Consider the following 24,099-nt stretch of genomic DNA (forward strand, 5'->3'; position numbering starts at 1 on the left):
GTGTCAAATAGATTTTCTCTGTGGTGTCCAGGTATGGGGGTATATCAGTTGGAGGACAGCTTCCTGTTTTAGGGGTACAGCCAAAGGCGATTCAGGATGTTGCAGCCCAGCTGGGACAACTTCTCAATGTTACTGGGGTAAGGCTCTGAGGCCAAATATGGTGTTTTCTTTTGTTTGTAAGTGCTCTGTTTTTTCACCAAAAAAGGATTTTGTGATGAGCCTTCAAAATTTTTGTTTTTAAGGGAAAACACTCCAAACAAATGCTGAATGATATAGGCACATTCCTCAAGTACATGGAGACTGAAAACAATGTCAAGGTAAGTTAAACGAAGCTCATTTTGCCTTGTCTTAAAAAAGCGTATAATGAAGTAGTGCGTCATAAGGAAAATATACAATATACTTTGCCAAATTGTGTTGTTTTTTGTTTTTCCCAGGTGTGGTACAACAATAAGGGCTGGCATGCGATGGTGTCTTTTATGAATGTGGCCAACAACGCCATTCTCCGGGCAAATCTGCCCAAAGGAGCTAATTTGGATGAATATGGAATCACTGCCATCAACCATCCCCTGAACCTCAGCAAAGAGCAGCTCTCTGAGATCACTGTGTGAGTCCCCATTGGCCAGATAATCCATCTCCCATTATACTGCTTTTGCTCTTATTTTAAGGGAAGGTATACAGTGTCGACAGTTCTAATCGTCCAGTCTTTGTAGTTTGAAGGAAAAAAGGACTGTTTACATAGCTCAAATTCTAAAAATGAACCTTTCTTTGAGCACCGCTCATGGAAACGTTTCTAATTTTGTCTCCTTTCCACAGACTGACCACCTCAGTGGACGCAGTGGTGGCTATTTGCGTCATTTTTGCTATGTCCTTCGTCCCAGCCAGCTTTGTCCTCTACCTCATCCAGGAGAGGGTCACTCAGGCCAAACACCTGCAGTTTGTCAGCGGTGTCAGTCCACTGGTGTACTGGATAGCCAACTTTCTGTGGGACATGGTACAGCGGCCCCGTTAGCTTTTAGAGCGTGCTGGTGCCCGCCACATGCATCAGAATATTCTCCGGCATCTAACTATAGCTTTAACAGAGGCCGGTATTTACTGTCCCTTTTCTGCAGGTAAATTACTCCATCAGTGCTGCAATGGTGGTGAAAATTTTCATCTTTTTTGACAAGAGGTGCTACACTTCGCCAACCAATCTACAACCCCTGATTGCCCTGCTTATGCTTTATGGGTAAGTTGTAATCATTTTGTTTGCGGTTTGAACAGTGCACGTCTATTTGAGCCATAATTTACAGCAAACCAGACAAACAAAATCAAACATGCAGGCTTAACAGTTTAAAAGCAGCCATGAACGGTCGCAAAGCTGCATGAATACATTTTCTGTACAAATGTGTTCCCTGCGTCAAACTATTGTTATCAAATGTCACATTGCAAACTACGGAGAAGTACATAAAAGGACTGTAAAGAAGGTGCAAAAGGAAACTGAAAACCTAAAACTAGAATTGATCTCGAAGCTGGCAGAGCAACATGGAAAAAAAGAACAGATCACATCTGTACAGTTTGAACAATGATCAGGGGCATGTGAGAGTTAAAATTTGACCATTGGAATGTGTTTTTCAGATTAAGGATGCACCGATATGGTAGCTTAACACCAGTGTCAAGTGACATCCGAGTTGTCGGGTGCAATCAGCCTATCAGCACGTAGAATGGCTGATAGTGGCCAACATTTGTTTGTGTTGCGTTGGCTTTGCCTTGAAACTAACAGGGTTTGTTTATATTTAATACTGTTAAGCAGAAAAACCTTTAGGGGGCCATTTAAGCACTCAAAGGACGTGAGTTTTGTAATGGTTTAACATTCTTTTTTTATTATGATCTTTCCTTATGTGTAAAATTAGAATAAGGTTTTTTGATAGATTTATTTGCATTTGTGATGGAGTGCTGGAAAACTTTAAAATCTTTCTGTTATTTTTAATAATGTATGTTTCATAGTTTCCCTGGCATTAAAGGACAATTACGTGACAAAAACACACAATTTTTGCTGTTGTCCACCCGCTGATATCAGTATCAACATCATATTTCAGTGCACATGAAAAGTAATACATTTAGCTTCATTAGCCTCTATAATCTTGTGATTTATAAATTTTTTACTTGTTTCTTATAAATGGTTTGATACATTATGATAACTAGAATTGGGAATACAACGATTTTCATTCATGCTGTCCCCAAATGAAGGAGATATAGGCTCACTGAAGTTCATGTGTAACACTTTATTTCTATAAAACTGTCTCAAACAAAAACATTGTAAACTCATGGTCAAATAATTAATAACGTATGGAATAAAATATCTGTAAAAACACAGAGTCATTTGTAAACACATCAACTAAAATGACACAAAATGATAACATTTGTGTAGATTCTCACTTATCCCGGTATCGGAAACGCTGATAGCTTGAATAGAGGAATATTCTCTTTCTTTGTGATTCGTGAAGACTTTTCACTTTTCATCCAAAAGGCTTCTTCATTTCTAACTCACTGCTCTCCAGCAGCAGCAGTCAGTGGGGTTACATGGCACTGAAAGGATCAGATAATTGGCTAAATTACAATAAGATTGAGTTATTAAGTGCATGTAGACACCTTAATCTGACAAGAAATTGGATCGAATCGAGTTACTCGCGATCGGATTAAGACCCCGAGATAATTCGGTTGGTGAATTAGACTTTGCGTTCTGCGCATGCTCGAGATTTTTTCCCGGGGTCGGGAACCGGAAGTCGGAAGAGACGATATTACTGTTGTAGTTGCCGTCAGAAAGAAACAAACAACGCGATGGAGAATGCACGTTTGTGCAATAAGCAGCTCATCATAGATGAAATGTAGAGGGACGTAGCTTCATCTTGCTGTTCATTCGCCATTTTCTTGAATGCCTGCGTTTGGTGTTGAAGGGGTCAACCGGAAGTGGCTCTATTAGCAATAGTTGGAATGGGTACAGCGCCACCTATTGTATCGGAGTATGACATGCTTTGTGCCTCTGATCTGATTCATTCACTGCCATATATCCAAGGAGAATTACCCTTACTCAACTCATTCTTATTGTAATTTAGCCAATTATCTGATCCTTTCAGTGCCATGTAAGCCCAATGAGTGAGTCGGTGCTTAGAAGCCGTTGTTGGGACAGTCACACTTGCAAATAGTTGTGAAACGACCTTAGGAGGAGAGTCAAAGCTGCATTGTGAGTGTTTGGTAGGTGATACCTGAGGCCACCTCCTCTGTTTAAGGTCTATTACTAATATGGATTTAAAAGTGTTTCGTTAAATAGCGCCTAATAGGATGCCATTTGTGTTACACTTTGACATTGTCTTTGCTGAACTGATTCATATTTCTTTCTTTCTCAGCTGGTCTGTGACTCCCATGATGTACCCCTTGTCCTGCGTATTCAATGTCCCCAGCACAGCCTACGTCTCTCTGTCATCTATCAACCTCTTCATTGGTATCAACAGCAGCGCCATCACCTTCATCCTGGACCTCTTTGAGGGCACCACAGTGAGTTTAGGGGGCCACGTTTACCCAAGTTCCGTTCACAATCCGCCCATCTTCTCGTACTGATCATATTTGTGGGATTACTGTTCTAGGCTCTGTACAGGTTCAACCAGATGTTAAAGACAATGCTGCTCATCTTTCCCCACTACTGCCTGGGCAGAGGTCTCATAGACATGGCCATGAACCAGGCTGTGACTGACATCTACATGCGTTTTGGTACGAAAAGCAAAACATGTGCAATCAAACCCGTCACAGCCCAGCAAGCAAATACCTGTAGAACCTTCAGAAGCTGAAAAAAATTAAACATAGATTAGGTTTATCCAACTTGTGGAAATATACATTCACAACAGTGTACAAATGAAAAACAACACAACTTAAAGCTGTGCTATGTGTATGCTATTCTCCAGGGGAGAACTACAGTCCAGATCCCTACAACTGGGACTTCATCGGGAAGAACCTGTTCTGCATGGCTGTTGAGGGATTTGTCTATTTCATCCTGAACATTCTCTTCCAGTATCGCTTCTTCCTCAAGCACTGGCAAGTGCAGCAAGGCTGGATTACGCAACCCAATATTCGATGAGATTGTCACCTGAACCTAGAAGTTGATTTGCTGATTCGTCATTTTTCCATTTCACAGGATTCCAGACGGCCCAAAGCCTCACAGCGCGGACGAAGATGTAGATGTTGCTGAGGAAAGAGAGCGGATCCACCAAAGTGGAAAAACAAACGACATTTTACACATAAAAGACTTGTCCAAGGTGAGATAATTTTCTTTATCGTGGACAAAAGGATCAAAGTAATGCCGGAACACAAAAAAACAAAAGGTTTTCAAACCAGTTGTTTCAATTTCATTTTGTTGTCCTCTTTCTTTGCCAGACATACACAGGAACAATCCTCCCTGCAGTGGACAGAATCTGTGTTGGAGTATCACCTGGAGAGGTTGGTTCAGTTTTATAGCTAATGGATTTCAGACAGATGCTCCGCAGAGGAGACATACTGTGAACTTTATCGTTGCTCTGTGTTTTTCTCTTCTCCTCCTCCTCATCACCTGCAGTGCTTTGGTCTCTTGGGGGTAAATGGAGCAGGAAAGACCACAACATTTAAGATGCTGACCGGGGATATAGATGTGACTTCAGGAGAGGCCACCGTTGCCGGTCACAGGTTCGTGATATAAAGTTGTAACCCATGGGGCTGTTATCTGGATCACTCAGAGATGGAATCTATTAGTCTCCTTGTTGGAGGCACGCCACAGAGATCCCTTTAAAGTCGAGCTGTGTTCCCGCCGTGTTGTCTTTGCAGCATTTTGACCAACATCCTGGATGTCCATCAGAACATGGGCTACTGCCCACAGTTCGATGCCATAGACGAGCTGCTAACAGGCAGGGAACATCTGCACCTCTACGCACGCCTCCGTGGGGTCCCAGAGTCTGAGATCAGCAAGGTGAGAAGTAGCTCTCATCGTGGCAATAATTAGATGATAGAGATCAGGGTCTAGGATTTGGCAGCGGGTAACAATGGTAACTAGAAAACTGCAAGCAGCCTTGAGCGGGACCGAGATGTGTGCATGTTGGGGCATGCGCTGGATGCTGTAGTCGCGCAGCTCTGCCCAACATGCACGATACCCTCTGCGTACGTACGAGCACATAATGACTCCAATGCGGAGGGTTTTTTGAAAATTTCTAGGGGGCGCCACTGAGCCATTTATCTCCGCCCACACACGATACCCTTTACATACGTACGAGGTCGACAGGGTGGACGTGTGTAACAAGTTTCATGACCTTGCGATGACAATAAGGCTTTCAAACCACAAACGCCATCACACGATTTTCACCGCCTGGCCACGCGCTATGAGGTTTGAAAAAATTTCTCCATGATTTTTCCCCCCATGTCTTAAGAGTAACCTGGCCAAGTTTGAAGTCTGTAGCATTAAATCTGTAGGACGAGTTCGGTCATATGCAGGCGTGAAATCGGTCAAAAATGGCACAAAAACTCACTTTCCATCCAAAATGGCCGCCTTCCTGTGGTTGTGGGACCATGGCGGTAGGAGACTTTTTTGTGGGCATGATGAATGAGTGTACCGAATTTCGTCGTCCCACACGAAACTAAGCCCAATGCGGGGACCATTTTTAAGCATCGTAGGGGGTGCAACAGGGTCAATGAGCGACTCCCAAAAATATAAAGTTTAGATTCTTTCATGTCGTCGACTGGCAGGTGGTGCTCGCAAAATTTCATGAGTTTTCGAGTACCTTTTGCAAAGAATCGGAAAGAATAATATAGAAGAACTCTTACAGATACAATAGGGTCCTTGCAGTTTCATTGCTCGGTCCCTAACTAGCAGCTATGGAATATTTAACAATAGTTGCAATACTTCTTGTTTTGGTGGGAGTTTGACTGTTAGCCATTCCCTAGATCTGGTATTTTGGAAATGTACCACCGAGAGGTCGTCCCGGGGCAGACCAAACACACGCTAGAGAAATTCTGTCTCTCTGAACTTCTCCACTAAGACTGCTGCCTTTATGAAGCGGAGCCAGAAAAGTCTTAACCCGTGGTACACATTCGCTTCATATTTAGGTTGCAGAATGGGCCATCCAGAAGCTGGGCCTCTCGGAGTTTGCCAGTCGAAGCGCTGGGACCTACAGTGGAGGTAACCGGAGGAAACTCTCCACCGCCATTGCCATGATAGGCTGTCCTGCTCTGGTGCTGCTGGTGAGGCCAACCTTAGTTGTGCTGCTGTGTTTAGATGGTTGATTCTTTTGCATGGGCATAACAGTTGTGGGAACGGTCAGATTTGAATAGACAAAAGTCAGTTGTGTAAATGTCAATGCGTTTTTATAAAACCGTACTTTAGGATGAGCCCACCACAGGGATGGACCCTCTCTCCAGACGCTTTCTGTGGAACTCCATCATGAGTGTTATTCAGGACAAACGAGCAGTGGTCCTCACTTCCCACAGGTAAACGATAAATATGGTGTATAGATATATGCGAGTACAAATGTGTTTGAAGATGTGAGCACACAACAGCAGTTGTTGTTATGTCATATTTCACAGTATGGAGGAATGTGAGGCTCTGTGTACCCGGTTAGCCATTATGGTCAATGGATCCTTCAAGTGTCTGGGAACCATTCAGCATCTCAAATACAAGTTGGTCAAATCAGTTTGTTTCACATTGCTAATAACATTACAAAAAAATACCAAAATGTCTACATAAAAGTTGTCCTAAAACATTTTTTTTTTTTTCTGATCCAGATTTGGTGACGGCTACGTCGTGACCATGAAAATCAGGGCAGCGAAGCCCGGCTGTGCCCCGGACCTGAACCCCGCCGAAGCCTTCATGGAGAGCACTTTCCCTGGCTGCATCCAAAGAGAGAAACACTACAACACTCTGCAGTACAAGGTCTCCTCCTCTTCTCTGGCAAGGATATTTCAAATGGTGCTGGCTAACAAGGACAAACTCCACATAGAGGATTACTCTGTGTCACAGACCACTCTCGACCAGGTGATTTAAACATGGGCAAACAGAACGTAATGGGTTCTAAAATGGATATTCAATATGGGTGATATCTGCTCTCTTTTAAGATTTAAACTACTTTTTATATTTAATACATTTTAGTCCTGCTTTATGTAAATGTTCTCCTCAAAAATACAAAACTTTGTTCCTTCAGCAGTTATATCTCTGGCGCTGACCTGTTGAAACTTACTACATCATTCGTTCTGATCTTCATATTTCCCTGCAGGTGTTTGTGAATTTTGCCAAGCAGCAGTCAAGAGAGGATGAGTCTATTGTGTTGCATCCCAAAGTTGCTGGAGCACAACGTTATATCGATACCACGCTCATCAAGTCCTTAAGGAAGGGAACTTAATAAGCTGAAGTGGATGACAGCTGTTGGTTCTCACTCCGGTGGCCTATGGACTCGTCAGCACTCTGGAGGATTATGTAGACAGGAATAGAGCCACCTTTTCAACACAGAGTCTTCAATCCCATCTCCTCCTTTAGAAACCAGTGACTGCATCTGTTTTGAGATGCTAAAAACCTCAGATGGTGAACTTGAGCAATCCAACTTTGGGCAAAAGAGGTCTGCACTTTTAATCCGCATTTAAAGGAGCCTTCTGATTGTGGCATTTGGTCAGTCGTGTGCATTAGAACCCTTACAGCGACGCAAGTTGGGGAGGCAGTGCTTGGATTTGATTCGACGCGATGCAGTGCTGCACATGCTCTACTTTACTTTTCCAGTAAACCGGGTTAGTGAGCATTTATGTGCCTGCTGTATGTTCCACGTTCTGCTCACCTTGTAGGCCTTGTTAAAAAAAATTAAACACAGATTTAGAAATAGGAAATGGGCGGCGACATTTCATCGATGGGAAAAAAAGCTAAGTGGGAGATTGTGGAAACGCTTGTTCCTTTATATTATTTTACGTTTTTTTTTTGCTTCAGATGCCAAGCAAGATTGTCTTTAAATGCCTTTTTAAATGTGAAAAAATACCGAAAGGAGCATAGTTCTAGCACTTTATTGATCACGAGTATTACACTTTTTCCCAAGATGTCCTAGTACAATACTGCTGATAATCATTACAAAATCCTTCTGCTGCTGTTAAAATCATTTCAACACTACGTGATATTTTGGTTTCTATGTTTTTTGCACTTTATAGCATACATGTGCAACTTTGTTCATCTCTCTGCATTCCAACAACACCTGGTGTCACTGCAGAAAGATGACACAGAGACAAGAAAAAAGGTGATGTTTCTCTGAGAAGCATGAAATAAAGTTCAAGTTTTTCTTTAAGATGTGCAACTTTATTCTGTCTGTTTCAACTTACATGTGTGTTTCTACAAAAAAAAGAAAAAAACCCAACAACAACAAAAAAGTTTTCAACTAAACCGAATGAAACCTGAGATTAGACAGAATGGGTCAGATAAGTTATTACTGACTACTTGGTAAAGCTTCTACACATTAATGTCGGAAGGTCACAGCATTTTCAATTTCAGTGAATCAACTGATCTGAGTAGAAAAGCTCTACAGGCACTTTATCACGAGGAAAAGTATGTTGTATTTCCACAGGATAACACAGACCAATTCTCCTGAAAATTGTAATCGATGAAAACTGCAGTAGGAACTACATGGCTTTCTAAAATACTACACCTTCAAGCCCATAGCCCAGTTCTGAAGGAGCTGAATTTAAGAATCCAAAAGTAAACAAAGCTTGGAGAGCTATCTAAGTGCAGTCAACTTATATTGCTTATATATTGCCAGATATAATGTAACGGATGAAATTAAAGCCAAACTTAAGAACTGAACAGAGAATGAAATGTTCCCTGCTGTTTTTAAAGGCTCAGATACAGTACGTTGCCATATTATTGCTTCTATTCCAACTGGTTTCAGCTCAATCATAAATATTAGAGAAAAAAAAGAAAAACGCATAGCGTTAGACTCCCCGCCACCATCAGAGAATCAAGGGGATGATGGCCATCCGGATACTAGGATAGTCTTTGAACTCTCTGATGTAGGCTTTATGCTTTCCTGTAGCCCAGATGGTCATCTGAACGAACCCCAGCAATGTGTACACCACCACTGCAGGAAAAAAACAAAACGACACACAATGACAGATGCCTGTATATAGAGGACATGATCAGCTGGTTGAGAGTATGATGTCACATTATGCATTCATGTAGATACCTGGCAGACACTGGGTCATGATGGAAAAGCTCACCCAAGCTCCAACCTACAGGATGTTTGTCAAGTGCGTAGGCAAACAGAGGTAAATGCACATTTTCATTTTCCTTGCTTGTTAACATAAGAAATTGCAATGAATGTTACCTCGTATGTGTAATTCGGACAGGATACAAAGAAAAAAAGCCACGTGAAAGGGTTTTTAGTTGGCACGGGAAACCTTTTGCCTCTGGATCCTGAAGTATTTCGAGAAAAAGAAAAAAGTTTCTGTTTGTTTATCATGCAAATATTACCCGTGCAGTGCTTCTTTCGTTGAGCAATGAACAAAAACAGTAGACTTAGACAATTTACCATCATGTTTTTGGGTAGATAAATCAACAAAACAAATGCAACGAGTGTCAATGATTTACAGACAAGTGAACGGCTTTAGCAAATATTATTCCATTATCGTCAATGTAAGGAGAGAAAAAAAAAAATTCAACTCACCATCTCCTCTGAGAGTACTCAGACTCAAGTGAATGGAGAAGTTACCCATTTCACACATCTAAAGCAGAATTGATCAAATCAGGAGTCTGAGTTTATGTCGGTCCAGTGTGAGTATCAGTATACATACCGCAAATATAACTAGTGCATAGTTGACTTGCAGCTCTCCATATGCTGTGAAGAGAAATGGTCTGGCATTGATATGCTGCGAAAAGTATAGAAAGAAAAAAAAAATATCTGTTTGTGTGGTGTGAGAGAGATGTATCATGTTTTTCTATATTAATGGGGTCGAGGGACTGACAGGCCGCTACACTTGTGGGGCGACAGCGTTGTATAGACCAAAACGGGGGGCCCATATGTTTAAAGTATTTTCTGAGAGTTTGGAAGTGGCATGGTTAACATTACAACTAGGTAGAAGATGGAGTTAGGAGTTCACCGGTGTTGGTCAGGGTTTGGCCAGAAACATTTGCTTTTAACGAGAAATGCAGTTGTTTGATGTCCTTATGATAACTACCTCATGTGTTTCCTGTTTATTGAGAGCGGCGGTTGTTCATGAAATGAATATTTTTTGGAATGTGAGATGCAATTCGCAAGTGACCAGTAGGGGCAGTGTAGAAGCAAATCTGATCGGATGTTTGATCGTCCTGATCGAGGGTCTTTAAACGGCAAGAAAGATACCATCACTGTAACCTTTCCAGTGGTGATCTTAATATTACGCAAATACTAACATCTCTATTGTTGTTATGTTCATTGATTAAACCCTGCAACTCCAGGTGCTCTGTGTAGTCCAAATTATCTGCTGTGCCCCACAGTGGCATAGTACATAGGCAAGTGTGTGAACAGTTAGTCTGAGTCAGCTGCTGGTGTTAGTGTGTGAGTAAAAGCAGGTACATTTCAGGCCTTACGGTAAGGGACTTGGGAATGGATTAAGTTAACCATGGGACCCCACAAAGCATTAAAACAAGAAAGTGAGTGTATGTGTTTTTTTTTTAATTCAACTTACATGGAGGTGTATACAGAGGGTGGTTGATATAATAGGCTAACCATGCCGAGAAACTCCAGTAATAAACACAATTCTGAAACAAGAAGCAGACAACACTGCTACTGCAGTTGAAGAAACACGTTGCAATTAACTAGGGACACTGAATACTAATAAGCAATAATCTGTCTTCAATTAGATTTCTCAGTCCTTAATGTTTCCTTACTGCATCTTTCTTTGATCATCATAAATAATGTTTGTCCCATCACAGATCCATCTATGCATATTGTAATTAACAGTGGCATTTCCGATTATATGATTTATGCTGTAGACTTGTCCCTATAAATAACAAAATACTTCAAAACAGCTACAGCGGGAGAAAGCAAAAGAGGTAACACATTGTAAAATATCCTCTTTTCTAGACGAAGTTATGCTCCCTCACCTTGACTATTGTCCTGAGAGGCATGGTTCCGTGGGAGAAACGATGCACAAAGATAGTTTCTATCAGCCTCTTTATGTAGTGGCAGGTATGACAGACACAGGCCAGTCTGAAAGAGGAGAGGGAATGAAATGGGAGATATAATTGGACTGTTCTTGAGCCTCTGCATGTACTGTCCATCTCTTCAAAATATTTTTTCATCCACGATCGGACAGTCAAACCGTGTCGGCGCAGCAACACATCCTTTATTTAACAAAGAAAGCTGCAGATAAAAAAAGAACCCTTTCTGTAGAAGCTTAAGATGTCTTAGTCCTAAACTGACATGGATGCAGTTTTAACATTCAAGGAACTGAACATGAATGAGTGAACAAAAGGGACTTGCAAAACCATCAGCCACCAGCAGCTTAAAAGGTAGATTTTTCAACGAACAATTACGTTTTGAGGTTGGTGCTCTGACATGAGGTCATGCAGTAACTTTTCCTGATTTCATTTGAGTGACAGACGTCCTGCTAAATATACATAATTTAATTTGTAGTGAGACATTACTCCAGCAAAAAACGTTATTCAGCCAGACAACAAATCAATCGCGTGCTCAATAAGCTTGTTAAACATTGAATACTTCGTAGGCAATTAACAGCTTAAAAGCCTGTCGTGAGCTTGTAGCCTGTCATAACTTGTGCTACGGTCGACATTTCATTTTCTACTTACGTGACAACAGGATGGGGACTGGAAGTAAAGGCAAATCTGTGAGAGTAAATGTACGGTACTCGGAAATAAAACAGGAGGTAGGTGAAAAGGGGCCCAATATACTCTGCAAAAAACACCTGAAAATAAAATACACAGATTAGATCAGTTTATTATAATTACCCGACAATCGTTTGACTCTATTGCAGAATCGGTGAATGAGCAATCATAAAGCTTGGTCTTCTCACCGTAGTCCAACCTAACTGCGGACCAAGATCTGTGAAATACATGGTGGCAGTGGTCCCCACGGGTAGATTCTGCAAGACTTCATCATCCCTGAGGGATTTTCCTTCTGAGAAAGAAGATAAAAACTACATTTTATGCACACAAATTCACTGTCACTTAAGATTGCACAATTCAACTAACCAGGAGCGAATGCTGTGAAGTTATGAAATGGCAGTGCTGGCAAAAATATTCAGTGTTGTCAGTTAAGTGCATATGACCTTTATAAACGCCGATTCTTAAAAAACAAATAAACAAAGTTGTAAAGCTTTCTAAAATGATTTGCAAATCTGATAAATCAATCTTTTATGAGCATAGAAAACTAATGAAATGTTGACAGTGAGGCAATTTACTATTTCATGAAAAATATCTTCTCATCTTGAATTTGATGGCAGCAACATGTCTATAAAAAAAAAAAAAGAAACAAGTTGGGATGGGGGCAATATAAGGTTGGGAAGAGAAGAAACAGCTGAGGAAACCAAGAAACAAACAAAAAAACTGGCAACAGTTCAGAAACATGTCTGGGACTGTTCTGGACCGTCCTAGGCTTCTGTGTTGCATTTTGTGTTTCATGACATGTCAAATATTTTGACTTCAATAAAGCCTCCGACGGAAACAGTCATATAGGTAATTCGTTCATACCCTTCAATTAGACTCATACGTATGTCCTGTTACATGCGACAGAAGGGAAAAACTCATGAGTGTCTCCACATCAGACTTTCTTTTAATAAGCCTTTCTAGTCTAGCGGACCGCTCAAAGTCCTTTTCCATCACAAGCCAAATTAGTTGTTTCATACACACAAAGCGCTTCCCAGACTACACCATGTTATAGTTTTTGTGTTGTGCTTTTTCCTCTATCACTTTCATTCACAGTGATGGTTATATCAGAAGCAACATGGGGTTTAATGTCTTGCACAAGGAGACTTGGGACACACTGTAGTCTGGGGAAACCAGGGATTGAACCATTGACCTTCCAAGTGTCAGAGAGCTGCTCTTCCTCCTGAGCTACCGGTGGTGGACTCAGGAGATGGTATTTGGTGGCAGCTACAGCTACAGCTGCCACCAAAGTCCTAAAAAGGAGGAAATATGCGAGCTGGATGGCACAGATGAGCTTTCTTACTTTGGCCTTTGTATGACATGAGATCGAAAAGAAAATACGGCTAAACGTACTAAAACACTTTTTTTCATAACCTGGTTGGCTTTAGGCAGCGCCGTAATTGGTTCTGGTTTAACAATGCGACTGTTGTGGACAACAATTTATCCTACGTATGCAGAAGCTCTCAGAACCCGTAGAAGTCGCATATTCTCTGAATGTAATTACTGGTAGTGTCTGCTTGCATGTAGAAATTCCACACGGGCTCGTTTGGGGGAGGAGGACAGCCACATACAATTGATAAAAGGTCTGGACTGCAGGCGGGCCAGTCCAGCATCTGGACTCTTCGTTGTAATGGACTCAGTGTGCAGTTTAGTGTTGTTGTGCATAGGTATGCAAGGCCTTCCCTGGAAAAGTCATTGACTTGAAGTGTATGCTGCTCTAAAACCTGTCTAAAACTTTCAGCCCCAATAATGATTTACCAGATGCGCCAGGTGCCAGTTCGATAGACTCTAATGTATCCCCATATCATCAGCTTTAACCTGCATCTGTGTATGATGATGAACTGTGTTCACAGATAATCATTTCTGGAGAACACACAGAGATTTCTATGCGTGTTCTCAATGCAATACTGATCTTCAGCCCAGTCCCATACTGATCTTCAGCCATGTCCCTTCAACACGCAGATGTCTCCCGTTTTTACTGTAGATGATGGAATACTTAAAGTCTTTGCATCCATGTCGCAGAACCTTATTCTTAAATTGCTCTACAATATTTACACTTCTTTGTTGCAATTACTGAAGCTCAGTCCATCTTTAATTCTTGTTTTATAGGGTTCCCTTTTTTATACCCAACCACATCACTGACCCGTTGCTAGTTAACCCAATGAGATGCAACAGTTTTTTCATTAAAGAAACACTGTTTTTTCTCATGTCAACTACTCTTTCCCCTTGTTATTTTATTTCCTATGAACTGCCTTAACAACTGAACTTTTTCTTAATGCCACTTTTTTCAAGCCTTTAGTTGCTCCTGTCACAACACTTTTTGAGACGTGCAAATTCGTTATCAGTCATCAAATTCATGCTTATAAATGGTCTCACTTTCAGCATTTGATAAGTTTTATGTTTTATTGAGACTGTGAAATTAGCAGATTACTGCTCTCTGTTTTTTCTATTCATTTCACACAGTGCTCCAACTTTTTTTTTTAAAATTTGGTTTGCAATAAGCCTTGAGTTTTAAGTGATGGTTCAGGTCATCGGTACACACTCTCTCTACCTGGAAATGTATTTTTGGACACATCCACAGATAATATGCTGCAGTAATTAGGTGGTATTTTTAGTATGTCCTTGGAAGTAAATGACCCAAATAGCTTCTGTCCAAACGTCATCAGTGTACCTTTTAGGAACAAGGTAGGGCTCATTGTCCTGCTTACTCTAAAGTGAATGAGATAGTAATGTGCATTAAATAGTCCATCTTTGATGTTGAAGAGAAAGTTGAAATGAACAATAGATTGCTTAAATATTGTGGCTTTATGAAGTAACGGGGTACCTTTTATGGCTGTCACTCACCTCTCAATTGAAAGTCAGTGCAAATACTATTTTAAAAATTGTGAGTTCCCCTTTATAATACCAGTGATATCATTTTCCATCAATATTAGGCTTGTAACCCAGACTGAAGTACTCTTTTAGTCAGTTATGATGATGATATTTACATCCATGCATCTTTGCAATGATTATATGCATTGGAATCCTATTGTTTATCACCTTCAAACCATTACAGACGGCTGCAAATTGCGTCTGTGTTGGATGACCTGCTCCTAACTTACATCCTTTCAAAAATAAAGAGAAGTTACTGTCTTTCTTCCAAAGAACTATTACTTTTGAGTGCCTTGGATGTCAAATAATATACGCCCCCCTCTGCCTTGAATAAACTACAAAACCTCCTAAATCTTTCACTAAATGAATTCAAGCTAATTTTAAACACATTAGAGGCAGATGTGTAAATGATGAACGGTAAATGGTATGTACTGATATAGTCTAGTGAACCACTCAAAAAGCTTTTACACTACAAGTTAAATGTATCTATTCACACACACTCACACAGCATGTCCCAGTCTATGGAATGTTACAGGCTACATGGTGCTTTTTTTTCTCTGTCACACACTGTGACACAACGAAGGACGCATTTGAAGCAATGTAGGGCTCAGTGACACTTTGATAGGTGGCCAATCTTTAGCTTGGCAGACAAACGTGTCTAAGTGTAGTTATTTATACTGATCATTTTGCTCGTCCCTCTGCCTTTATTGATCATTGCTCTGTTTGGCCTGCCACGACTGTGGTTATTGAATATTCTGTTCTGGTTTGTCAAGCTCATAATGTTTTAGTATTGTTTTAGAGCTCCTTTTACAAGATATTCACATGTTGTGATATTCACATGCACACATTATGTTGCGCGCAGTGTGGGTGTGTTGTCTTTCCTGCCAACCTGAGCTGCTGCCTGTCTTGACCAAGTCAAGATTAACAGTGAATCATTAACATTAAATCAAACCAGCTTTTATGTGTAGGCCGCTGATAGATTATGTCTACACAGGCTAACATAAATGAGCTCATTACACTGTACTTCAAAATAGCTTTTAGTAAAGCAACTATTTCTCTTTTACCACATAAACACAATGGTATAAAGGATGAGTATATTTAAAGAAAATGCTTCCATTTAGAAGGACAAATTACGCAAGACGGACATTGCTGGAAATGGACAGACGCATGGGTATCAATGGTTACTCCTGTATTCAGTCCAGTAAAAGACAATATGTTGTATCAATACACAGTCAGACATCTGATCAAGTTGTTGGACTCGGAAGGTGTGGAGCTCAGTGCAATAGTATATGGATTCTTATGGTAAGTTGAGGCCATACGGCGTTTCTATTGATGGTTGCATTCATGGTTTTAGTTGCTCCGTTGTGTGGATGGTAGCCATCAGTTACACTACTTTTTTCCGTCTCGTCTCAGTTCTGTTCACTTCCTCACTTGTTTCCTCAGTCTCTCTTCAGTCCGGTCATCAGCTCCACTCCCTTCACCTGTGTTTTTTCCCTCAGCTGTCTTCACTCACCAATCACCCTCCTCTGTATTTAAGCTCCTGGTTTCATTCACGCTTTGCCAGATCCTCACCATCTTGTGCTGTTTCTAGGTTCGGTTCGGTTCGGTTCGGTTCGGTTCGGTTCTGTTCTGTTCTGTTCTGTTCTGTTCTGTCCTGTCCTGTCCTGTCCTGTCCTGTCCTGTCCTGTCCTGTCCTGTCCTGTCCTGTCCTGTCCTGTCCTGTCCTGTCCTGTTCTGTCCTGTCCTGTCTCATTTTGATTTTGTTTTCCCTGTTTTAGTTTGGTGTATTTCAGGCTTTGCCGCGCCTTTGTTTAAAGATAAATAATTTCTTTTCATTTTTGCCTCCTGGCTCTCGGTCTGTGTCTGCACCTGCGTCCTCCTTCCTGGCCTCCTCCTACACGTGACAGCACATATGTTGACAGCTGCCATGCAGTCACCCTCCAAACTTAATTTGATAGATCAGTGATTTTTATTGATGTAAAAATTTTACTCCTCAAATCATTTCTTTCTCCCGATATGATGTAGTTGTATGATATAGATATTTTATCATGTTTTACAGTCAAAGAGTTCAACTGTAACTTGACTAATACTCAAGGTCAAAGCTAATGTATTCAATACTTCAATGAAAATCCTTTGTAGTCAGTTTCTTTGAAGTCTTTGACACATGACACACAGTTGCCAGCGATGCAGCCTCCCTTAGCTGCTGCTTGTTGGGGAGTTGCTCTGCTTCTAGTTTGGTCTCCATCAAAGTGGAGTGCAACTAAATCGGACTAAGAATCAGATGATTTACTCAGACAGTTAAAGATATTCCAGTTCTTTACCCTAACAAGCCTTTCAGTTGTTCAAGGTTGCTGTCCTGCTCGGGGATGAAATGCTGTTCAATGAGTTGTGACGCGTTCGGCTAATCTGAACCCACTGTACGCTCCGACATCCCCCTGCACTCAGCTCATTGTGCCACATTCAGATATTAAAGAAAACATCAAATAACGAATAGTTACTATATTTGGTACTTTGAGCGACATTGCTTCGTTTGACATGGTTTTTGAAACATCTGGTACATACGGTAAAAAGATGTAACTACAGCTGAACTACTTACTGGGATCAAGCCTCAGGGCCTGCCTTGCTGGATACCAGTGAGGATCTGAGCAGATCAAACAACACACAGATACAATACACACACTCACACACAAGGTTGGTCAGAGTTGACATTGCACATAGCTGTAATAATTGACTGCAACAGAATTCTGTTCTGATGGGTGCTGATGGCAGACATTTAGTTGGCATAGACAATTAATCATTAATCATTATCTTTATCCAAGAACCATAACATCAAGTTCTAGTTTACAATAAATGTATGTCAGATGCTCAGAGTACAACAGTCCATGCATGCAAATAAGAAAAACTTTTAACTTGTAAGTTTTATGTATCAGAACATAAAAAAATCTTTCGGCCCTTATCAGGTCTAAAGATTCAGCAACTACAACCTCAAACGAACAACAACACTTGACATGTCATTATTTATTTAACAAAAACTAAGCCACAGTGCTGAGGCTTGTGTGTAAGAACACCCCATGATTGAAAAGCTCGTAGAACCACCTTCAGCGGCAACAACTTGAAGTAATATTTTTTTTTTTTACAAGGCGTTAACAGTCTTTTTCACAGCGTTGCTTCAGTTCTTTGAGGTTTGCAGACTGTTGTTCGTGCACAGCTCTCTGTCCTTCCACAAGCCCAAATCATCATTCATGCTTGAAACTTGGTACGAGGTGTTTGGTTTTTGCCAAACGTGATGCTGTCTCCACATGGCCACTTCGGTCTCATCCATCCAAAGGAAATGGTTCCATAAGCCTTCTTGTGTGCTCAGATGCAGCTTTGCAAACCTAAGCAGTGCTGCTCTTGGGTTTGTTGCAGTTTAACTGCTAAATGAGCAGTCTGACCTTGGAGTAAACTTTCTGGCATGTTCACTCCTGGGAAAATTGTTAGCTGTGTGGGATGTTTTCCACTTTTGAATAATCTTTCTCTCTGTAGAATGATGGACTCTGAATTGTTTGGAAATGGTCTGTTTTATCCTTCCCAGATGGATGGGCAGCAGCATCCACTCTGTTCATTGCATTGTGTTAACACACACCTGAATGCTCCAGATCTGCAAACTGATAAATCTCCTACTTTTATAGAGGTGCTCCCACTTGCCAATGATGAAGTAATCAATTGCATTTGATTAGCAGCACTAGGCTGGTACTTAGCCTCTTAATTCCTGAGGAAATACCAAGGGTGTACATAGGTTTTCACCGTTTCTGCATTTTGGCTTAGTTTTTGTGAAATATATGGTATGCTTAGTCACGTCTTGAATTATTCTGAAACTTTATTCACCTATTTTGAATACCTGGTAAGGACCACATGATTTAATATATTTATTTCATTTGTATTGTGAGCGAATAGGTAAGAATGATAAGATGTGCATTTTCTAATTACCTGTAGTTTCATACAAGCAAACCATGGGATGATAGAAGACTCATCATTACTAGACACTATGTAACTGAATTGAAAGCACTCACATGACTTGTTAAATAAGTTCTTTATGTCTCCTATTGTTGAGTGAGGCTCCACCTGAAAAGAAAACAGATATAAAGTTTGTAACTTTGAGGTAAAAACCTTTGCACTTTGCGGTCATTATAAATTCTTGCTATGCAGCCAGACATTGTTCAAACCTGCAGAGCTTCATGTCAAATTCTGTAAGCATACCTTATCTAAAAAGCAAAGCTGCTCCCTTGTGTTGGCATCGAGAACCTCCACCTGTAAAAAACATAGAACTACCTTAATGAGGCATAAGACCCCATAAGCACATCACACAAGGGATTTATCTCCTGTGCTCATCATGGGCTTATGATGGTCAAGCAACACTCATCATTTCATTTCATCTTATAATTTATTGCTTGAAGAAAATACAATTGACACAAATACTGATACATATATATGTGATGTGATCTGGATGAGAGCATATGCTCCAAAAATGGTATTCAGCACTGATGTTGCCTTTCCAGATACACAAGAAGCTGGTTACATAATCACTAATGCACCCCCATACCATCAGAGATGCAGGCATTTGAACTGAGTGCTGAAAACAAGTGCTGTTTTATTTTTCATTTTATCACGCGTTTCAACAAAACAAATGGGATTATCCCTCCCCTCTTTAGTCAGGAGGAGGAGGTGTTCATGATTTCCAAGAATTCCAAATTTCAATTCGTCTGACCACAGAACAGTTGTCCACTTTGCCTCCATGTCCATGTTGGCCCAGACAATCCTGTGCCACTTCTGGATCATATTCACACGACAGAGCCCTAACCTGCATCTCAGGATGGCACAGTGAATTGTGAGTTCATGCAGCGATATCCATGTCAAACACATGCCTGTTATTAGTGCAGCGACAGCTGAGTTCTCGAAGATCATGGGGATCCGACATTGATTTTCAGCCATTTACCTTGTGCTCTTTCCAGATTCTCTGAATGTTTTGATGGTATAATGTACTGTAGATGATGGGATATTCAAAGTTTGTTTTTTAAATTTTATGTTGTGGAACATTATTCTGAAATTTCTCTCCTTTTTTTTTTGCTTATTGCTAATGCTCTGCCCATCTTTTTTGGATCGTGGTTGCATGTGTTACCCTCTTGACTTACATAGCATTTAACATTTTACAGCAGGTGGTTATATTCATAATTGTTACATTTGTTTTGAATAACTCTTTTCTGTCAGGTGTGTCCAGTTCTGTTTTAAGCAGAGCAATCTCATTCTGGGTAATGAGGATGTTACAATAAGAAGAGTTGTGTTGCTCCCTTGCACATTTTTTTTCTATCTTAATTAGACCATGTCAATGGTGATGTATGGCATTTGCAAGGAGGGTGCTGGGTGGGCCGACAATTTGCCCCGAAAGCACTTCATACTGTGCTGCTCAGCAGAGCTGTCCCAGCTAAATAGGTTCTTTACTGGACAGTGTAATAACCCACTAATGGATACCTAAAGATTTGCTGACTGCACAGTCAAGAAAGAGAGAATGAGAATGAAGCCGAGCCACGCCATGTGCTGTTTGTAAAAGTAAGAGAACACACATTTAAATTAAGCATTTACTGAGTAAAGATCAACACAGTTCATCGGTACAGTGAAGTAAAACGCTCACTTTAAGTGTTCTTGTTAGAAAACTGGAGTAGGTCTTATCCTCTCTCCTGTTGGAGTATGTGTTCAAACTTGGCAGCATCCGAGGACATAGCATACTGACGTTCCAGAAAAAGGACAACCAGGGAAGTGAGTTTGTTTTGCTTCCCATCTGACAGCCTCCAAAAGGGCATCTCTGTGCCACATGCTGATGTATTTGCATGCTAGTGAAGAGAAGGAGTGCCCTTATGGCCATGCCTTGTGAAACAGTGTGCTCAAAGCTGTATTGTGCCCTTGTAAACCTTGTTATCCGTCTCCCTGATCCTTTTGTGCATGCAGGGCACAGCTGACAGTACAGGTCAAACAGAACTTGTATAGGAGATATTTTTATATGCAAATGAACACTCTTTATATCGAGGGTGTATTTTTGAGAAACTTGATAGAATTTTTTGTTTTCAACATCTCCTGTTCTAATTATCCATCTAACTCATATCAGCTGGGTCTCTTAACTATAATGCCCCTCCTAAATGTGAAAACTGATGAATGTAATGACTGATCCTGAACCACAGGATCATTACTTCATGAACTGAGCACGGTAGCGACTGCTGAAGCTTATTAGCTTCATATGGCTGCTCAACAAAAATCATTATCCTTTTTACTTTGATAGTAACTCCAAGTGAACAGAATTTATCATTCAACCACGTAAAGCAGGGCTACCCAAATCCGGTCCTCGAGGGCCGACGTTCTGCAGGTTTCAGATGTTTCCCTGCTTCAACACAGATGATTCAGATGAAATGGAGCTCTTCAAAAGGTTGTTAAACCAGCGATGAAGCATTGATCTGAATCAGGTGTGATGGAGCAGGGAAACATCCAAAGCCTGCAGGACGTCGGCCCTCGAGGACCGGATTTGGGTAGCCCTGACGTAAAGCAAGCAACTAACCTTTTGACAAGCTCTTTTTAAGCTGCCAGTTATAAATTGACACTAAATTTTGTAAAAGATATTTTGTAAAAAATACAGCCAATTGTCTGAGCTGGTGCTAATTTTGAAAGGAATACATTCCACAATGGTGAACTCTTAATGACTGTCAGTGAAGACCAAGCGAACTGTGCTTAATGGCCCTCTCACACTGTTGCGTATGGCACTAGCGTATGCCAGCGTATGAAAATTATCACTCATACGCTGGTATACGCTGACATACGCTAGGGGAACGTTAGGCATAGGTTGTATACGTTTCAAGCACGCTGGCATACGTTGGCATACGCTGAGGCAGAAATAAATTTTTGAACATGCTCAAAACTTTTGTGCGTATGGTTAATACGCTAAGCATACGCTAGGCATACGCTGATTACGCTAGAGGTACGATATAGGTACGTTACTGATAGGTCGAGAACGCTGGACATAAATTGCCATATGTTGCCATGAAGGTGTACCGTACAGCTAGCGTATTTATAGTCTCCGCCCGTCTGCCGCCTCCATCTCCGCCAGACGGGCGGAGATGGAGGCGGCAGGCAACCGACGATTCACGGGAGCGGTCAGGAGGAGGAGTTGGATCTTGATCGCTCAGAAGCATGTAACTCATCAGCCGCAGGTGCATCAGGCATTTCAGCAGGTTTGGGTGAGAATGATTCTTGTCTTTTTTTGCCTTTTCCTCGGCCCAGGGCCCGGGCAAACGACGATTGCTTCTTGGGAGGCATGATCGAGATAAATGTCTCGAGAGATGTTGATAGCGCGTTGTCTACTGCAATAATGGAGCAATGTGGAAAGGCTGCTGATATAGGCGCGTTGAAACGTATGCTGGGCATGCGCAGTTCAAATGCTACTCATACGCTAGTCATACGCAGAGTACGCTGGTTATACGTTGTTCATACGCTGACATACGCTGGCCATACGCTGTCAATACGCTGACCATAAGCTACTCATAGGTTCAATACGGTAAGTATACGCACAATTCTTTATTTTCAAGGACTTTTCGTGCGTATGAAAATTAATAATATAATTTTCATACGCAACTCATACGCTTCTCTCATACCCAACAGTGTGACAGGGCCATTAACGGCCGGTTACTTGTGTTTCAGTGTGTTAGGAACTACAGTAAACAGAACACTTCAGACAACTTACTCTTATCTGGTTTGTGTAACGCAGAAGCCCAAGAAATATGTTGCGCATCCACAAAACCTAAAAAGTGTGGTGCTAATCCTGGAGCTAGGGTACGGTTGGATAGAAGCTAATCGTTTTGGAAAATATGGAAATTTCTGTTATCAAAGTGAGTTTCTTAAAGGATCTTTCAGTATGGATGTTTGTTGAAAAATTGGTTAGCTTGGTTTAGCATTCAGACTGGAAACAACAATGGAAACCTTTAACATGAGTCCACCGACCTCATTGTAAAAAAATACATTAGCAGTCATAATGAATGCATGCTTCTTATAATTTCAGGCTAATTTGCCTTACAGTGTGGCTGTAACAGCGGCTATAGTAGGGCATGGCACACATCCCAGAGCAACCTGTAATTAGCTTCAGCTCTTAGGCCTGCTGCACTTAAAGCAAATGACTTGTCTACTTCTTCATTAGTGCTCATCAGACCCTGTGAGACATAACCAGTCACGAGCGGAGTCAGAAAAAAAAAAAAGGCTCCAGCTTTAAGTTTTTAAGGCATAGAATCTTGGAATGTAGAAACTTTCCGATATAAACACAGAGGAAGAGTTAATCCTTATTTCAGCCTTATCAAGGATTTCCAAAAATTTACTTCACCTCTTATTCCCCAAACTGAACTGAGGACTTTTGAAGCGATGGTGAAGAAATATTATAAATCTCTACCAGTAAGTAGCAGTTTAGAATCTGAGTTCATCAGTAATACTGTACACTGACTTACCTCAAAGAAGGTGGTCCGGCTCATGTTGGTGGCCTAACGTTATTACCGCCTCAATGTACAGGGTGAAAAAGAAAGGATTGGAACCATCACAAGCAAACACAACACATACACAGAGAAATAGCTCCTCTCCTTTCCAGGCCAATCCCTGGACTGACCCTTATTCTTTCCAGTCCTCTCCTCCTCCTGCTCCTCCTCTTCCTCTCTCTCTCGCCTTCTCTTTTTATCTTCGTCCGAGACAGCGGTGGGACACAGAATCACCGGCGGCGGCCCTCCAGAGACCCTGCACATGGTCTAACCCTTCCTTTTTTTTTTTTTTTGGCTGTTTTTTTTCTCTTTGCACATCTCTGGCTTTCTTCCTGTTAATTAAAGGTCTTAGCATAACCCAACTTGGCTCGAGCAGGTGAAAGCCCACCAGAGACAGAGACTGTCAATTGTAAGAGAATGTTAGGGTGCAAAACAACAGCAAAGTTAGAAAAACACCAACCCATGAGTGCACTTGCAGGAAACAATACATACCTTTTGCACTTAAAGTCGCATGTTAAAAAAAAAAAAAAAAAAGCTATAAAATACACATGCAGTATAAATACCATTCTATTAATGAAATCCACCTAATGCCAGCAGGAGAGTTATGGCTTGGAGCACATTTCTCTAAAGCTGCAGTGCTGTGTCGTGTCAGCATTAAAAGATGAATCCATGAGGGATGGACTGAGCACCAAAATATCCCTCACAAAAAGAGCGCTACTTAAAACCTGTAGTCCATCCACTGCATTTATAGAAGCCATCAATAGACTTTATTTGTTTTGGCGACAATATGTAATGAAAGAAATTAAAATCTCG

General features: G+C 41.1%; 2 protein-coding genes across 2 annotated transcripts in view; one reads left to right on the forward strand and one right to left on the reverse strand.

The window, feature by feature from the left end:
- Window positions 1-8,475, forward strand: part of LOC142369933 (retinal-specific phospholipid-transporting ATPase ABCA4-like) — a 34,947-nt gene extending 26,472 nt beyond the window's left edge. The window contains exons 33-49 of the mRNA XM_075452349.1: window positions 32-137; window positions 243-317; window positions 435-604; window positions 814-991; window positions 1,110-1,225; window positions 3,384-3,531; window positions 3,621-3,744; window positions 3,936-4,065; window positions 4,166-4,286; window positions 4,405-4,467; window positions 4,583-4,689; window positions 4,828-4,969; window positions 6,100-6,234; window positions 6,377-6,480; window positions 6,577-6,669; window positions 6,775-7,024; window positions 7,263-8,475. Coding sequence (XP_075308464.1) covers window positions 32-137; window positions 243-317; window positions 435-604; window positions 814-991; window positions 1,110-1,225; window positions 3,384-3,531; window positions 3,621-3,744; window positions 3,936-4,065; window positions 4,166-4,286; window positions 4,405-4,467; window positions 4,583-4,689; window positions 4,828-4,969; window positions 6,100-6,234; window positions 6,377-6,480; window positions 6,577-6,669; window positions 6,775-7,024; window positions 7,263-7,388 — 2,188 coding nt within the window. The 3' untranslated portion in view covers window positions 7,389-8,475. The remainder of the gene's footprint in view (window positions 1-31; window positions 138-242; window positions 318-434; window positions 605-813; window positions 992-1,109; window positions 1,226-3,383; window positions 3,532-3,620; window positions 3,745-3,935; window positions 4,066-4,165; window positions 4,287-4,404; window positions 4,468-4,582; window positions 4,690-4,827; window positions 4,970-6,099; window positions 6,235-6,376; window positions 6,481-6,576; window positions 6,670-6,774; window positions 7,025-7,262) is intronic.
- Window positions 8,476-8,967: 492 nt separating this feature from the next.
- Window positions 8,968-23,286, reverse strand: tecrl2a (trans-2,3-enoyl-CoA reductase-like 2a). Its single transcript, XM_075453076.1, has 13 exons — window positions 23,263-23,286; window positions 18,989-19,060; window positions 18,802-18,853; window positions 17,346-17,390; window positions 12,028-12,131; window positions 11,804-11,919; window positions 11,099-11,204; window positions 10,681-10,753; window positions 9,808-9,851; window positions 9,681-9,738; window positions 9,342-9,430; window positions 9,201-9,246; window positions 8,968-9,095 (listed from the first exon to the last, which is right to left on the reverse strand). The coding sequence occupies exons 1-13, from the start codon at window positions 23,284-23,286 to the stop codon at window positions 8,968-8,970; spliced, it is 957 nt and encodes a 318-aa protein (XP_075309191.1).
- Window positions 23,287-24,099: the final 813 nt, after the last annotated feature.

The sequence above is a fragment of the Odontesthes bonariensis genome, chromosome 20, assembly GCF_027942865.1.
Source record: "Odontesthes bonariensis isolate fOdoBon6 chromosome 20, fOdoBon6.hap1, whole genome shotgun sequence".
NCBI classification, from domain to species: domain Eukaryota; kingdom Metazoa; phylum Chordata; class Actinopteri; order Atheriniformes; family Atherinopsidae; genus Odontesthes; species Odontesthes bonariensis.